We start from the raw sequence: 18,195 nt of genomic DNA on the forward strand, positions 1-18,195 counted from the left end.
CACAGCTGCCATTTCAAAGTTCGCTCAGGGTTCAGTGAGATTACATTACCTAATCTCAAAGCTCACTGATGCTTAAAGGAGTGATGCCATTCCCTCTTCCTTCCTTTTACTGTGGAAATACCACCCATACTTTTCTGAAAGGTTATATCCTCTGTTAACTATCCCTGGATCTTACAGGTATCCCTAGATTTAGTGAAGATTTACTATTTAAGTCTACCTTTATGATCATCCCATGAAATAAAACATTTTCTAATAATGACACATGAACATGTATGTTTATTTATGTGTACATCTACTGTATATTGGGGCCATTGCTTTTTGACTGGTACTACAAGAATATTTGAAGGTATTTATTTCCCTACATCCCTTTCTTTCCTTTTTTTGGAACAAGAGAATATATCCTCCCCCTGCCCAAGTGCTCTTAAAGAACTGTTACTGTAGTAGAGATGATTTAAAGATATAATAGAAGCAAGACTTATAGGAAGAGATAATGGAGGGGTTTTTTTTTTAGACCAATTAAGTTTATAGAGGGGGCAAAAAAAAACAAACAGAAAAACAAACGCAGATATTTCTGCACACCAGAAATGTTCTCCAGCTCTGAAACAAAAGCAACAAACCTCAAGCKAAGTACAGGCTAGGAAATTTTTTTTCAAGACAATTTGAGAGAGTTACAGACCTTCATTCTTCTTCCTGCTAACATCCCCCTCAGCTTTTCCAGGTACCTTATCTATCCTCTTCTCTCAAACTGAGTAAGTGATAAACAAAATGAAGTTAAACTCAAGGTATAACTCCTATTTAACTTTGCTAACTTCCAAAAGCAAAGGAGATTTTTAAAGTTTCTACCAAATTCTGATTACTTTTCTTTCTCTTCTGCAATAGTTTATTTATCATGCCCTTAATTGCTCCAATAAAACTGCCTGTGAAGCCAGGCTGAACTTAAGCGATCTAAATTAACAACAAAAAATATTTTAGGAGATTGTTTTGTGTAAATTTAGATCATTTCACTGATAAAGATTACAGTGCAGCTCTGTAAACAGTTGTACAAGCAAATGATCATGGCTTGCTAACTGGCTTGAGAACAAGGAACTGTGGTAACCATAAATTGACTGTCACGGAAAAGACATGAAAACACACTTTCAGAGCAGTTACTCTCAATCTGTACTTAGCTTGATGTTTGATGCTTCYACCTCAAACTTGAATAAGACTCATGTGGACAAAAGCTAGTCTTTTTTTCCCCCTACTTACATAATTTTTATTTAAATAAATCTATTAGCTCTCCCTACAAGTCTTTGTCTGCTTTGAGGACTGCATAACCCTTTGCACAGAATGAAGTACATCCTCAGAAATAAACCTCTTCTGCATTTTTGAATAACTTTATGCAGTTGGACCATGTAAAGAATTTTAGGAAACCTTTAGATTGGGATATCTGTATCGAAATTTTGTGTCACCTGCAATTTTGTCACACCCATTCCTTTCTGTGAAAATCTCTTTAACTTGCATATATTTATTTAATTTTATCATATTTACATTTAAATATTTACGTTACATTTACAGTTGCAACACTGCATATCTGAGTATTCTTTAAGTAATACTCACCTCCAAAAGAAAAGGCTCCATTTGATCAAGTGTTTTTCCTAGATGCTTATCTGGATCTAAACCTGCAAAAACACGTGTAAAACATTTTACACAATAAAGTACTGTTTAGACATCAGGGAAGACTTTTTTTTTTTTTAAACATAAGTCTCCTTTAGAAGCTAGTTCCACTGTATCTAAAATCATTTTGATCCTAAAGAAAAGGTACTTAGAATTCTCTCTTATGGCCTTTGGGCAACTGGTTTCCATGTTTCTGGAAAATACGACCAATTTCCTCTGCACTCTATGTCAACTGGAAAAGCTATTGTTTTCCTTTCTTAGACATTTCATTAACCAATAAAGTAAACAGGTCCACAGTAATAAAAGTACTCCACAAAAATTACCTCTCTGTGTCATAAGTTGCCTTTGCGGATACATATTAAATTAAAATGCAGTTTAATCTTTTATAGTTGTGACACAAGACTCCAGTAACAAACTACTGTAAGTGACAAAGACTGTTTCCCATAGTAAAAACTCTTTTGCTAAGTCCCAGTCTGTGTGTGTGACCCACACAATAAAGAAGAAAGGAGAGAGATATAAAGAAAGCTCGTGAATGTTGCGTGGTCATTTCACAGGAATAAATCAAACAATTGCCAGTAATCAGTACTGTTATTAAAAAAAAACAACTAGGTATATCATCTTCTTCACCAAACAGCATCAAATAAATATCCTAGTTGGATTTGGGACTAAATGGTCAAAAAGTCTTAACATTTGAAGTAAATAAGAGAAAACAAAATGATGACTTCTGAAAGTAAATAAATACTGGAAAATTTTCAGTGAACACATTCTGCTACAATTCTTAATTATTGCTTTTTTTTTGTTTGCAGTACTTGTCTTTATTTCTTCCATTCTACTTTTTTATGCAATACTGAGTATCACTAAAGAGCTGCTATAAGAATGATTCAATTTAGAAACAATTTCTAAAGTATGTACTTTGCAAAGCAGTTTGGATCACTGAAGATGAAAGTTATTATATAAATGTATGATACATTATTATATGAAGTTTTTCCTGAGTTCAAATAGCTGATATGCCTTTTAATTTTTTATAGTAATGGTCTTGGTATATTTAAATTTCTGTGAAACTAAAACAAGTTAAGTGAATGAGGTTTCAAAACATTAATAAAGTTTTTAAATATTTCATTGAAACTCATTAAAAATTCCCTCATTATCTGGGGAAACACTGTAAAAGTTGCTTATTAAAATTAAAAAGGACTGAGTTTATTCCTCCCTCTGTTCTTTTTTGGGTATTGGCTTATTGCTCTTTACTAACAGGCGGAAACTGTAATCTGAATGTTGCGAGATATAAGATGCTGATCACTTATGCCTGTGGAAATCATTTCAAAGTATTTTTATTTCATTTCAATAGATTGTACTTTGCACTGCAAAGCAAAAAACTTTTTTTTTTTAAAATACCAAACTCCTACCATTTTCCATACTGCATCATTGGGCCATTAGTGCATATTTCTAATGGGCTATACTTTTTAATATCTCATATAACGGAGCAAAATGGAAACAACTATAAGCACACAATCCAACATGGATGAGAATATAATAAGAAAATGCAGGAATGCTGTATAGAAGTAAGGGACATTATCAGTTTAAGTTTTGGGATGAACATGTTTTAATGATTGACAAAATCAACAATTTACGCAGTTCATTTAGAACAGGTAGCAATGAAGTCAGCTGTTTCTTATATTGTCTTCATTGCACAAGTCTAATTTTGTCTGCTTACTATTTTTAGGGTTTTGTTGCAATGATTTACCATAGCTGGAGAACTTTATCTTCACTGTGGACAGAGCTAATTTACATCCATGGTGATTTAGAAACTAAAGGCAGATAATACTCCTCAATGTAAAATGACAATAAAGGACATGAAGTGTAACTATCATGACTACTTCAACAGATACAGAGCAACAAAAGTATTTGTGGTACATGCTGTGCTGTATGCTGTGACAAAAGCTGATCTGRTTTAGACTAAACACTTCCAACGACTCTGATGACATCTTCCAACATACACCAGCTTAACAATATGCCCATGATTTTAATGGAATAAGTATTAGGCAAAACAAGTGTTTTTTCTTAAAATAAATTAGTAATAATGAGGACCATATTACAGTACATATTTCACAAATTTACATTAACAATCTTCATTAAGAGCATTACTTTTCTAAGAAAAACAACGCTTTTCCTTAATAAATACAAATTGGTTTCCTTTATATTYAGCCCAAGGGATACACAACAAACATGGGACAAAGAAATATGCCAAATCCAGACATCATATTATTTCATGCACAACTTGCCTGTGATATTTAGGAGGATACACCTACTGTTCTGCCCTCAGTGAATACAAAATAATRATTAAAAAGAAACAATTATACAAATAGTATACAAAATTCAGATAAATCGGTTGTGTATACTTTAGGGTGAAACACTTAATATTGCCCCAAACTATATCAAAATATTGTGAGTGAACAGAAACTGTGGACTGCTAAAGGCATCAAGAAACCAAGGTTATCTGCAATTTGTAGACTCAGTAATCCACAACTCAAATCTCTAGCGGTATGCATTTCCAGATGAAGCCATATGTCTACTGCTACAATCAGTGTATAATGAAATATCTATATCCATACTTACATAATATCTAATATAAATCTACATTTCTATTTGACATGTTTTTCTTTAAACAAATGAATAGATTGCTTCAGGCCCTTAAAATGCCCTAGATTTAAAAAAAAAAAAAAAAAAAAAAAGAGTACCATAAATTCTTAGCATGTTCAATTTAACCACATCCTACAGGTTCTTCCTTCATGAATCCAGCTCTGAAAAAAGCTGGATGGGTGGATAAACCCACAACAAGGCCTGGATGACTGTATGTAGAATTAAGAAATTAATTAGGAAGAAGAACTATAATTTGCAGCACTGACATCTATTTTACTTTACTTGCATGTATCAATGGAAAGCAATTACAATTCAATTAAAATACTCATTTTTATTACTTTACTGACTGACCTTGAAGTTAATGCCCCTTTTATTTAATTGCATCATCTACGAATAAATGTTAACCCTAGAATGTTATGCTCCATTATTTCTAACGCATTTTTTCAACTCTCCAACTGAATTACATCAGTCAATTTATTATGTGCTGTCAGAAAAGCAAGYGGGGCTTTATTTCTTTAAGACAGACCAGTATGTGATGAGAGAAACATCTTGAAAGATTTGATAATGCTGTTTTTAACAGGGCCCAGTAAAATAAGTCGTGCTCTCATCTCAGCTTTTGTGGTCTAGAGTTTTACTGTAAAAATCAATATTCAATAGTACAAATGGTCTAATCACTTTGAAAAGCAATTTCTAGTCCGTTTGTAATTCCTGATAATTCCATTGACAGGAACAGAAAACCTTTCTGCACATATCAACAATGGCTGCAGCACAATCTGACACACAGCCTCAAGACAACTGCTATAGAGAACTGCAGTAATATAGAAAGACTGGAGAAGAAATTGAGGGGTTTGTTCTGTAGTGGAAAGAAAAAAATGTACCAAAAAACATTACTGCATTTCACTAGTGTTAAGTTACGATGCAACAGAAAAAGTATTTTAAATGGTTCACTTTGTACACATGCACTTCTGTAGCATAAGCCCTAAACTTGTAACTAACTGATATTATTTGCATTTATCATGACCATTAAAAAAAAAAATCAAGTTCATTTTCAGGGCATAATGTTTGGCTAACAAAATATACATTCTCAAACCTCGCCATGCTTACAAAAATGTATTTTATACATGTTCATGAATTTAAAATAATATTGATCTTTAAGAAAGTATTTTAATATGCAAAATACTATCTTCCCCTCCACTTACAAAAAAATGCTATGAGTAAATAAATCATAACTATTAGTTGTAAGAAATGGTGGCTTATAAAGTTCTTTTGAAAGTTATACTGAATCAAACTCTAATAATACATGAATATGTTGTGTAAGAATCATTACCACACACACATCAGCAAGACAAACTCCTATAATGGATGTATTTGATGAACTACCTTATTGTAAGTCACTCTATTTTCCCCCACCAGTGAACCACTATCTTTTGATAATATAGTGGCAAACTGTTTTCCTTTTCTGACAGTTCATCCTTACTATTCAAAAAGTACACCTTATTCCTCTCTGACGTCTTCCTTAAAAGAAGATTAAAAAAGAAGTATCTAAAATCAAAATCTAGTATCAATCTCATCGAAATTTCATATGCATAGAATTAGCATGGACCTTTGGAGAAAAACTACAACTTGTTTTAAAGCTACAACTTAAAGTTCCCTTCTTTTTCCTGACTTCTTGAGAAACACTGTTGAGAAGATTAATAAGTACTACCATTACAGATGTAAGGGACAGAGACTGAACTTCTGATGAAGGAGGGCAGTATAATACACAACAAGGCTGCTGAAAAGATCCTAACCAGGTATTCACCAAGAGTAAATTTATATAGAACTCGACATAGGAAAAGGGGCAATGAAAGACAAACTTTCTGAGGACAAACTCTCTTACCATCTCTTCTCAATTCAGGAGAAAAACAGGGTTAGCAAGGAGGAAATGGGAATGTTATTACCTTTAAGGTACAGAACTACGGAGGGAAAGCAAAAGATTACAAAAGGTAGATGCAACTGTCCCTGTAGAGTTGAAACAGAGACTATTGGATTATTTTTGAAGGTAAAATCCTGTAAACTTTTTTTCCCTATGAAAACAGTAAAAAAAAAAAATCACTGATTTTCATTTAGTAGGGTCAAACATTATTCTTTAAACAATTTGGGGAAATCAGATACACTGCGTATTGTAGAAGTGCACCTGCTGTAAATCCATACCTTAAATTGCCTTAGGGTAAATTATGGCTGAAGTCATATTTAGCTTTCATTTCCATGAAAATTTGTGAAGGGGCAAACTTTCTTTGGTAGTATAAATTGACAGGTTTATAGTCTTACAAGTCTTAACTTTCTCATAACTTTCATACATGTTAACTTTCTCATAACTTTCATACGTGAAAGGTTGTATAACAATGGTGAACTGGATGGATTGCTTGAAATTTTATTTCCAAAATATCGAAAAGATTTTAAAAGCTATTTAATTTTTAATATAAAAATGAGGGAAGGAAAAATGCAAGAATAATGGATATTAGCCCCACTTCTAACAGATTAAAGGTGAATATACTTTTAATTTATTGCATAATAAGAAGAGAAATCATACAATTTGATTACACGCCTGCTTTTTTTTCTGGTATGGTATAACTTACCCAATGTGGGAATAGTGCAGACACAGGATCTGAAGATATAACAATCTTTTTCATGATAAGTGGTAAAGTCAGAAGAAGTTAACTCTGAAGGTTCTTTCAAGCATGTGTTTCCAGCATAATTTATCTAGGATCATAATTTATCTTATTTCTCACAAGTTTATCAAATATGTTCTAAACTAGTTTAAAGTCTGGTGTCATCAAATTTCAGAATTCTAAGAGGTAAAAGGCTTGAAAATTCTTCATATTAACAAAGTTAAGTTTATCTGTAATCTCTTGTGATTTTTTTTAACATCAAAGTTGTGTGTTCCACTTACATTTAGGATTCAAAGTAACTTAGCTCTGCCATTTCAGTAGGAAAAACCTCAATAAGGCTTTGAAGAAATTTGTATTGTTTCGTCAAATATCAAGAAGATATTTTCAGTTTAAAAAAAAGATTGTGGAAGAATTGCTGAATTACTATTAAAGTGTTTATCAAATCCATTTTTCTTTTCTGATCTTTTGAAACAAGACCTCTGTGGCAAATGCTTCTGTTCATTGAAAATACTGCCCCAGTCAACTTCCTCTCAGGAATTTCACAAGACTTCAGAGATTTAAAGCAAAAGTTATAACAGGTTGGGGTCATAAAGCTACCTAATATTAAGGGTTGTCCGACATTCTCAGTATAAATTCATTTTCAGAGTTTTAACTTCGTCATACTGAAATGGTTTAGGCAGAATTATTATAGAGTCTGTGTCTACAGAGATATGTATTTATCTATTGCATTCAAAGAGTTCAACCATTCCAGCACCACAGGTTGGAGACAAAAGATATGCTGTTTAGTACAGTTAAATTCTGATATTTCCATGCTTTGAAAAGTTCTAGTGCCTTTACGCTTTGAAGAAAAGGTTTAGAATTCGATTCAGTGGCAGAGGAAGAGGAATGTTGCCAGTGGTAAAATCTGTGCCGGTCGTAAAATCCATGCCACTTTCACTAAATCAATCCACATGCAAACAAGTCATAAACCTTTAAAAAGTCACAGTTCGCAAATGGACTGATAGAGACTTCTGAAAGAGGAAATGAGTAGACTGAATGTAGAAAGTAAAAGCCAGAGTAGAAGTAAAGGATCAGATTAGGACAAGACATCTGGTAAAACTTCAGCTCAGAGAGGCCTGGGGAGCAAAGCATCTATGGTTCTAACTGCACAGACATACCTCTAAGGGTTTGAGCTAAAGCTCTGTTTCAGCACAGGAATCTGCATAGTGAATCCTGCGCTTAAATCTTACTAAGCATTAAAGAGCATCAAGCAGTATTCTAGTGTTAAACATCACCTCTCCCTCTTGCTTTTCATTCTGTTAAACTTGTTTTTGGTTTTGATACCTTCATTTTTCTAAGCTCTGGTTAGTCCGATCTATTTCAGCTCAAAATTCTCTGACTATTCTTCTGTTGTCTCCTTCATTAGACCCCTTGCTTCCTTTTTGCATTCACCGTAAAGACTCAATAGTCCCTTCTTAGTCCCCTGCTCCCATTTCATTTTTTCTTTAGATGATTTCATCTGCTCAAGTTACACAGGGATCTTTCCCCTCTTGAGCCATCTCTCTCCAATTTTTTTCCATCTCTGGCGATTCCTTAAAAAAGCACTGCACTCAAAGTCAACTCACAATTACTTGGCTGTGTTTTCAGGCACATTGGCTTTTTCACTCTTCCTTCAAACTCCTGTTATCTGTTACTACTGAAAATACCAACATCCTTCCCAATGTCCAACTTATAACCCTCAACAGATAGCAAAAAGGGAGTCATATTTGTATTTAAACTGTTTCTAGATCCACTCGTGCAGGCTGTCGCAAAATCTCATCACTTCTTTCTCCACAACACATTTCACTTTCAAAACTTTTCTTCTACCTATGCACGAAAAGCTTTTTCCAAAACCTCATCTTCCACTGGTATCAAAGTATACTTGATTCATGTACAAGCATCAGGACAAATAACACTTCAAATGCAAAGATTCTTTTCTTATTATTCCAACCTTTCATCTACCCTCTAAATCAAGACTTGCCTTCACTTAAATTCCACCACTCCTAGCTCTCTCTTCTCACTTACATATTTCTTTTGCATCACAGCCTTCTTGAATCCCAAGCTAATTTTGGCTGATTTCTGGTCTTGCACCTACCTTCCCATTTTTCCATGTTAATAGAAAAAGAGGCCCTGAGTTAAAACAGCTCCTGTGGTTTCATACTTGTTCCCAAGTCCTTTCATATTACGTCTGGTGAACAAACAGATGTGGTACCTTTTCTTTTATTGTTAATAACATGAATAACGTAGCTAAATGAATTAGTAGACAAATGTATTATGGAATATGCCTAAGGAAAAAAGGCCAAATACATYTAAAATTCGAAAGGAACAACTAAGCTTTGGAAGCTTTGCTTGAAAATTCAGTGACAATAGAATGTGTTGGTTAGGAAACAAGGATTAGAAGAGGGAAGAAAAGAGCAGTGAGAATACCAAAGTGCACGCTAGGCATAAACTTGATTTACCAAATTTATAAACTACAAAAAATACAGTAATAAAAAATGAATTAAAAGCTATCAGATATGTATACAAGATAATACATTAAACGAACTTTGTTTGAAGATGATTTTTCTAATAAAAGTTTAAGGACACTTTTTAGAATACATTCTTCCTAACAGAATAGATAATCATTAAAATTTTATGGTACTGGGAAAATATTATTTGCCATTTTATGTCCCACTTAAAATTATGATAAACAAAAGAAGTCTATTTCCTATTAATAACAACAGACAACATCAAGAGCAAAGGTTGTAAAAACTGTCACAGATTTCATCACAGCTCCAATGTCTGGTAACTGCCCAAGGAAAAAGCAATGGAAAAAATCAACTTTAAATAAACTGAAGTGGCTAAGAACAATGCCAGTATTTAGTTTATGTAAAATGTAAAACAAACAAACTCACAAAACACAATAAAAAAAAATCCTTTCAAAATAATGTGGAGGAAAACAACAGGGATCTTGTTTGATTTCTTATCAGAATGTTCCTCTCTTCCATTATGTTTGCTTTGTGAACTCCTGTCTTAGCATTTTCTGAATGTATTTGCTTCCTCAAAATATGGAGTTCCTTCCATTTCCCCAATACTGATTAGAGAAACAGCTTTTAGAAGAGTTCAGTACCAGAAAATAGAAACAAATTATCAAAGAACATGATTTCTATTTCATTGCATAAATGATGTGTTCAGATAAAACTTGAACAGCCACCAATKTTACTTCAGGATATGATCTGACTTACAGTCAACCCAACCTAGTGGGCTTTCCACTGAGACAGTTTCCCTCTCCATGTGACTGTGTCAGTCACCGACAGTGAGTCAGTTCACTGCAAACACAAAAAAGCAGTATTCTTCTGCTGGATCACGCAGCTGCAGTGATTCGTTCTACAGCCACACAGTCACTGCATCATTTACAGGGGTAGCAGCAGCAGAAACTTGTGGTCTGGTACAGTCAGACAGAAGGGGAAGAAAGATCAACCTTTTGGCAGCAACTCCCTATTAGATCGGTTTATCTGTAATGCTAAATTACACCCTCAGGAGCTTAATTGGGAACTATGTGGTGCTAGATGTTTTTTAACGCAGTACTTTAWATGTAAATCTCAGTTCCCTTTAAATTGATGGGAATCTATCAATTTCAGTGAGTCAGGATTTTACTTCAGTGCACCTAGTGGTATGGAAGTAATAAACAGTAATGTAGATGCCTAGGTGGCTGGGTTAATTAACACATATGACACATACAATAAATACTACAGATACTTAACTGATTTAATTATACTGTGAAGTAACATGCTCTCTTTTTAAATGAAAAGTTGATATACAAGAACAAAACCACAAGCTTTTCAAAGCATTCTCTGTATAGCAGGAGTATACCATCCTTGGCTCTGAGAGTCAAGCATAAAGATCTTCCAGCACCAAAGAAGGCTGAATTTATACTTCAGAAAGTTCAATTTGGAAAGTTAACTTCAGGAATTTCATTACTCCACTGTGGGAGGGAAAGAGCCTAGGTGAGCAACTAGTGCCCACAGCATCTCAAAATTTAGGCTTCCACAGCCCCTCTTTTTTCATTTCTATCCACACCTGAGTATGCAGATTGCCTAGAAGCGCTCAGTGCAGCTGGACCTAAAAGATACATGATGTAGCCACGGTGTAAGAGTCACACTTCAAAATGTAGGCTGAGCACCAGAAGCCGATCAGCTCTGACACAAGTTTCATCTTCTATTATTTTTGAGCAGTTGAACAGTATTGTGGCATAACTTTTCTTCTGTGGTCTAAAGAAGGGCTAGAAGTTAGAAACACAATTTACCACTAGAGGCTTTCTTTTCATCTTAATATTTCTATTCTGTGACCTCACAATTACAACGTATTTGAGGTTTTTAATTCAATAGTGACTCTTTACTATACCATAACCAAACTGAGAGAAACTGCAATGTATAAACTAACTAATGCATATTAACCCCTTAAAAGATAGAAATTTTGGCCTAATATTCTGATTTTGATTAAACGAAGCAATTTTTTTTCAGTTTCTCAAGGAAACAATGTGCAATTTTCTAATAAAACTTACTGAAGATGAACATGAGTCTTAAAACAGTAAAGAAAACTAGAATCTCTGAGGATAAGTTGCATTAACTGCACAATGTAAAAAATAATTGAAATTATATTGACAGAACTGAAATTAGTCATATGTTAAAATACAGAATTGAAGTTATATTTCAGTGTTAATTCTTGACTCCACAAGATTTAGGTATAGGTAACTATATAAGTAACATAAAACTAAGTAAAATTTCATGTTCAATTTTGACTGAGGACCATACTGTGGAGAACACAACAATTCCTTCCAAATGTACCCTTTACACCTAGTGCTGCAGTGGAAGTAATTTGTTTTAGAACCCAGTACAGGTGAGACCAATGTATAAGGTTACCAACATTAAAAGTTGAATCAGTTATACACAGATTCTGATACACTTCTGCAAATTAATTAATATTTTAATCCATAAATCATAGAACAAGGATATCAAAACCACATCTTATGATTATGCTATATTATACTGTCTCACACGAGCAATGGATATTACTGGAATTTTACACWCTCACATGTTGAAGACAACCGTCTATTTTAGCTATTACTGAGCAACCCTATTCTAATTTTCTCACGTTTCCACTGAAGGATATATTTTGAATATGAAGATATTATGCATCATACAGACATCTTTAGCAACAAGAAAGTGCAACTGAAGATGAATATTCTTAAACAATATTATTTTTTATTGCTCAGGTTTGCTGCTAGATCRTAGAATGTCTCTCATCATTAAAGCTTCTGAAATACATTCTAAAGGAAAGAAAACTGATCTACTTACAGATCAACAGAAGGCATGTGAAGAAGGGTTGCTAAGAATACTTCTTTCGCATATAAGAGAGAGCAATTGGTATCCCATCTGAACAAGCATGCTACTCTGAGATAGAAAACTGTTGCCACTGGCAAAGTTTATGGTATTAATTTGTAACGGTGGATTTAAGGGAAATGTACTAACTAATGCTCATTTACTTGCATAATTATGTGTTTTCTACATAAAACGACAGGCTTTTACCTTGCTGATACTGGCATTGAGTTAATGGAAAACAGGACAAGGCAAGCGCACAAGTATGCCAGTGTTGATGAATGTCAAGCTCAAGTTACAGGTTTGTTTCTTGCTTTAACATCTGTACAATATACCATCTAATATACTGCCCTTTAGACTATTAAATCTGTTATTTTAAATATTTTCATTGCAGTTTAGCTTTGATTATCAATCTAAAAGGCAAAAAGTTAACCCATATCTTAGCTTTTTTGCCACTTGATATGCTAAACAATCTTCATACCTTAAATCTGCTTTAATAAGGCATGCAATTATTAAAGCATTACAGAATGGCCCCAGAGAACACAAGCTCCATTAAATTTGCTTACATCTAATTACGTCTGCCTGAGGCAGGTGAGAAATTGACTCTGATAAGATCTTTCTTTTACCTGTAGCCAAAAAAAAAAAGGAAAGAAAAAGGGAAAAAAAAAAAAAAAGAATCTTGCAGTGATTTTCTACCTAATTGCTATCTACAAGTATTTATGGTATTTGCTCCTTAAATGAACAGCCCACAAAGTACTCTTTGTGCATCAACTATGCATTTTAAGGTTTAAGCCTGTAGAATTACAAAAGACAAGCTTATCTTGCTTTATGGATGAGTGAGGCCATCACTGATGTCTACTCATGAAATAGTTTTATCTATCATAGCATCTAAATCTTATATGTTCTTTAAAATACTTTAAATAGACTTTAACTCTACTTTATTTTTACTTAATTTTGTACAATTGAAGAGATCTAATTACAAAAAGAAAAAAAGCAAATGAAACAATGTAAATGATGACAAAATAATTCTGATTGGAAAAAACATGCTACATACTTTTTGTGGACACTTTTTTTCTTCCTGTTAACATAAGCAATGTAAGCAACATCTGTTCTCTTTATTTTAAAGTACAAAGATGTGCTCTATATGGCCTTCAAATATTATTCCCTTAAAAAAAATATTTTGAGCTATTTTTTCCAATTTAAGAAAGAAGTGTTGTACAGTGGAACATGCAGCAGTTAATTCCCCTGTATTTGTAACTGGCTTTCCCCAAAATACAAGAAAACACTATTAAATTCCATTGCTTGTAATCTGTAAGTGAATGAGGGAACTTGGCTCTTCTAATCATTCTAATCAGACTACCAGCTAAAGATGAGCAGAGAAATAAATAAATAAATACCAATTAATTTTAAAAAGTCATGCTATGAATTCATGCAAAGTCTAAAGAGCTATATTTATTTCTTGGCTAATATTTAGGTAGAAATAACTTTACTATAAAGTAGTCTTTAAAGAAGAAAGGAAAGACATTGAGAATTTAATGTGAAAGTTACACAAATAAGCCAGTCATCAGACTTCTAATGCAAGGTTACACAACAATTTTTCAGACATACATCTTTAGCCTCCCAAGTAGAACTGATGCTCTTGTATTATACTAGCCATTCTTTGGTCTAATGGGCCACAAAACTCTAGTGATCCCCCCCCGCAAAATGGTCCTTTGGTCACATTTTCTACTTAAAGCCTCACCTGATATTCTTAAATGAAAAACTGCATAGAGGCCTGAAATGATATATTGTGGCATTAACATGTTTCTTACGTGCTTCTCATGGTTACAGAGCATGTCATTCAACAAGACTTTCTATAAAACTTGATTTCAACATACTTTTACCTTAAAAAAAAATTCAATTATCTTGTGTAATGATTTGCTTCATTATAAAAATCTCATTTTAAACACTTACTAATAAAAAGGCATTTTGATTTTGAGCTCTGATGTACTAAATAATTACACTGTAAATACCACTCTTCAGAAAGCAACAACGAAAGCAAATTACTCTTTACTTTACCAAATCAAAAGATTGTTGTTATGCAAAATGTTTTGGCCTCACATAATTACATTTTGTTTGATGTTAATTTGTTAAGTTTCTATTAAAACTTTCGCGGTTGTTTTATAATTTTGTCTAGCCACTAGTTTGTATCATCTATAAACAACAATACTGTGAACTACTGAATTATGCATGCATTTTTACTGAGAATCAAAACCAAACCAAAACAAAAAACTTACTGTGGGAATTTAATGACGATGCTAGAAAGAATTACTTCCAGCTTTTCAATATCTACACTGAGAAAAGTATGAATTACATACAGGTAAATTGATTATTCAGACATCTTGACTGCCATATAGTCATAGCTCATTTTTTTAAATCTTCTTCAGGCACATGTTAACATTTCTTATCCTAAAATATAAAACAAAATGTCTGTTTTTCTCTGATGTGCTATGCACTTATTCATTTAAGTTTTAACAGACAATACTGCTCAGAATCTGGATACGTACCAAAAGCTGCCACTTTTATGATTATGGCTTGAATGTTGGATGATATCATTTCCTTAAGTAAAATTTCCTGGTTCCGGCGCCAAAGATAAGCTAGCGGCTGAAGATTAAGCCTTCTGCATCTTAAAAGCACCAAAAAAAAGTTGGATGAAAGCCAAAAAAAAAGCTTTTACACAGCATAATTCATTCAAAACTACAGAAATTTAATTTCTCTGATTTCCTACTATTAAATAATTCTCCTATAATTTCAATTAAAACATTTTCCTAGATTTCAGTATACACACTAAGTCTAACATAAAATAAAAAGAAGGAAGCTTATTCTGACTATAATTTACCTATGTAAGTTGTAACTCACTCATATAAATATGGTTGCATAAGAACAAAATAAGAAAAACCAAGAGAAAATCCATCTCTAGACCTTTAGGAATGCAAACCCATAAACAGCTTAGGAGGTGATCAATTTTTATATACACAGTTAAAGGCAAGAGTTACCGCTCTGTGATACACACAGCACAGATCACCAGTGCAGTATGCTGAATTTGTTACACTCAACAAACCTGTGATTAGTATCAACACTCAAGAAAAGGATAGCTCAAGAAAAAGTGTACAGTTTGTGAAACAAAGTAACAACTTGACAATGTCCATTTAAGGATTTGGTTTGATACAAATTGCATTTACACAGCATTTGATACATAGATTTTGATTGTTTACCATATTAGAGTACCACTAATTTGCACTATTGAAAGGCAACCCTACTGCAGATTGCCAAGAGTCATCAGCTGATGATAAAATACCTAAATCCTGAAAACCAGATTTAACTACCTAGCTCAGATCACTCAAAATATTACATTAATTGATAATTGACAAATGTTTATCTAATACATGGGATTTCTCACTACTATTAGATGAGTGTCAAGATTTTGTAGTTAAATGGGTGCTTAATGCTGACACCTAAATCCATATATAGCACCCATATAATCTCATTAGTTTTGCTATCACTTTTTTATATTTTAACAAAGCACTCAGTTGTAAAATTAACAAATAGTTAGCAACTCTGAATGTCAGATAATTCATTTAGGTGCCTATTTTTAGCTATCAAATTAGCTGAATCCAAGTAATCAGGATGGTTTAGGTGATATAACTTCACTGCAAGGGGTAAATCTTCAGACCAATGTAAATTTTTACCACTGAGTGACCYTGGAATTAATCAGGTCAGCTGGAAATATTGTGATGTGCTGTCAGTCTTCTGGTTGTGGTAACTGATCAGAGACCCACAATCAGCAAAAACATCTAGTAGCATGATCAGGCATTTATTAAAATGTCCTACTGTTCCTAGATTTCAGTATGTATATTAAGCCTAAAAGAAAAGAAGAAGAAAGAAGCTATTTCTGACTGCAGTTTACCTATGTAAATTGAAAAGAGAACACCCATCACATGTAAATCACTGATTTGAGTAGAGTTGGCATGGCATTAACTTCAACATTGTTGCAATTCATGAAGTATTCCAGATTTTTTTATTCCATTATCAACAAATAACTAATGAATTCTAATTAACTGATAATTTATTTTTATCACAAGCTGTTTTTGCATTTCATCAGATGTATGTAATGATTTTTTTTTTTCCAGACCCAAATCAAATCTGGGCCTACATAACACAAAATTCCTATCACACAGTATCTTTTTTTTGTTAAGACTCTTCGAAGAAGTATCACAGTCTATCTAGACTTAAAGAATTTGCACAGAAGAAATGAGAAAAAGTTCCTGAATAATGTGTTTTTTTAAATTATTTCTATAATAGATTTTAAGGAAGTAATGGAAGATATGAACATAAGAATTGTCTTGCATTTAGCTCCTGATAACAAGCTACAGACTGTTAGATTCAGTTGATCATTGCAATGGAGAAAGAGTAAGTGGATTCAGCTGTACTCTGCACAGAATTTCTTTAGATTTACATTGCATATTTTTTAATAATTCTCAGTAATGAAGAATTCCAATTTCTGACTCTTTTATATTAAAAGTCTGTTGAAAAATACAGACCACAATAAATATAGACTTGACCACAACATTATTGTCTCTGCAATTGAGCAAGCTTCCAGCTGAAATCAAAGACCTGAACCTAACTCCACTATTTCCATGTCAAAACTCTCAATATTTTCAACAGATCCATAAGAGACCTGAAGAGCACTCCAAAAAATTTACTCTCTACTGGATTTTCATTAATGATATATATAGAAGACATGGTTCCAGAAAAAAAGGTACTTAAAATAACGTATTGAAGGTATTGGGTATCACAGAACATGAGAAATAAAGTAACTGTCTGCTCTATGTTACAGATTTTGAGTTAGAAAACAAATAAAACACTTCCCATAATGTGTATATTAATAAAGATAAATATTTTTCTTACACATCTTCTACTCGAATTCGCTGGTAATCAGAAAGAATGGCTCCCACAGAGACACCCTCCACTCCTTCCTTGTCCTGAAAAAACACAAGGAATAATAAAGTTAGCACTGTATGCTAGCCTAAACAATGGAGATCCAGTAATTCTATTACAGAATGAACCAAGAAGAAATTTTTTTCCCTATGTCCAGTACATTGATTTGAATGGGCTGGAATACAGATCTTCCATAGGAGAGAGCAGTGCAGCTGACCTATTATATGGTTATTACTCTAAGAGAGTAATCCACTCTTCCCTAGTATCACTCTACAGAAGAAATAATGGCTGGAACTGAAAAATACCAGATTTAACAGCTTATCCCAGAGCTTTCCTGACACCTTGAAAATTACTTCCAGCTCTTCTCTGTAACTGCAATGTCAATTATTCCACCTACAAATAAATATTAGCAACACACAATCATGACCATACCAGCTTAATTGTATATATGCCACATGATATATATGCCACAAGACAGTGCAATAGGGTTTGAGATTACTACTCTTATCCTAACCCCAGAGAAAGAGAAACTTGCAGGCAACTTACTCAATTCTGCTATAAAAAGGTTTTCTGAGCCACATTCTCTTTGGAGAGACGTTCTATTTCACTTACTTAAGCCATCAATTCTTTATTTTTCTTTTAGATGCACTGAGAATGTAACATTTGAAAATGCATGTACTTAAAATATTTCATGGGCTTTTGCTTTTTTACCTTGAGTCACAAGCAACATGCTATATTTACTTCCTTTTCCTAAAATTTACTTTGGTTAGACTTTAGTTAAAGCTGTTTTGCTTTTTTAAGCCAGGTTGACCATAACTATAAAGGAAGATCTACCTTCTGAAGCTGCTCTATTAGACAGCAACCCTGTGATATTTGCAGCAAGACTGTACCACAAAATTCTT

The 18,195-nt window shown here is 33.3% G+C and overlaps 1 protein-coding gene across 5 annotated transcripts in view; it reads right to left on the bottom strand.

Annotated features, from left to right (window-relative positions):
* Positions 1-18,195, bottom strand: part of DPH6 (diphthamine biosynthesis 6) — a 174,492-nt gene that overhangs the window by 85,754 nt on the left and 70,543 nt on the right. For all 5 annotated transcript variants that reach the window (XM_026081351.1, XM_026081350.1, XM_026081347.1 and 2 more), the window contains 3 exons: positions 17,264-17,337; positions 14,863-14,981; positions 1,597-1,658 (listed from right to left, as the gene is read on the bottom strand). In XM_026081351.1, coding sequence (XP_025937136.1) covers positions 1,597-1,658; positions 14,863-14,981; positions 17,264-17,337 — 255 coding nt within the window. The remainder of the gene's footprint in view (positions 1-1,596; positions 1,659-14,862; positions 14,982-17,263; positions 17,338-18,195) is intronic.

Source organism: Apteryx rowi, unplaced genomic scaffold (assembly GCF_003343035.1).
Source record: "Apteryx rowi isolate R43461 unplaced genomic scaffold, aptRow1 scaffold_544, whole genome shotgun sequence".
Taxonomy (NCBI): domain Eukaryota; kingdom Metazoa; phylum Chordata; class Aves; order Apterygiformes; family Apterygidae; genus Apteryx; species Apteryx rowi.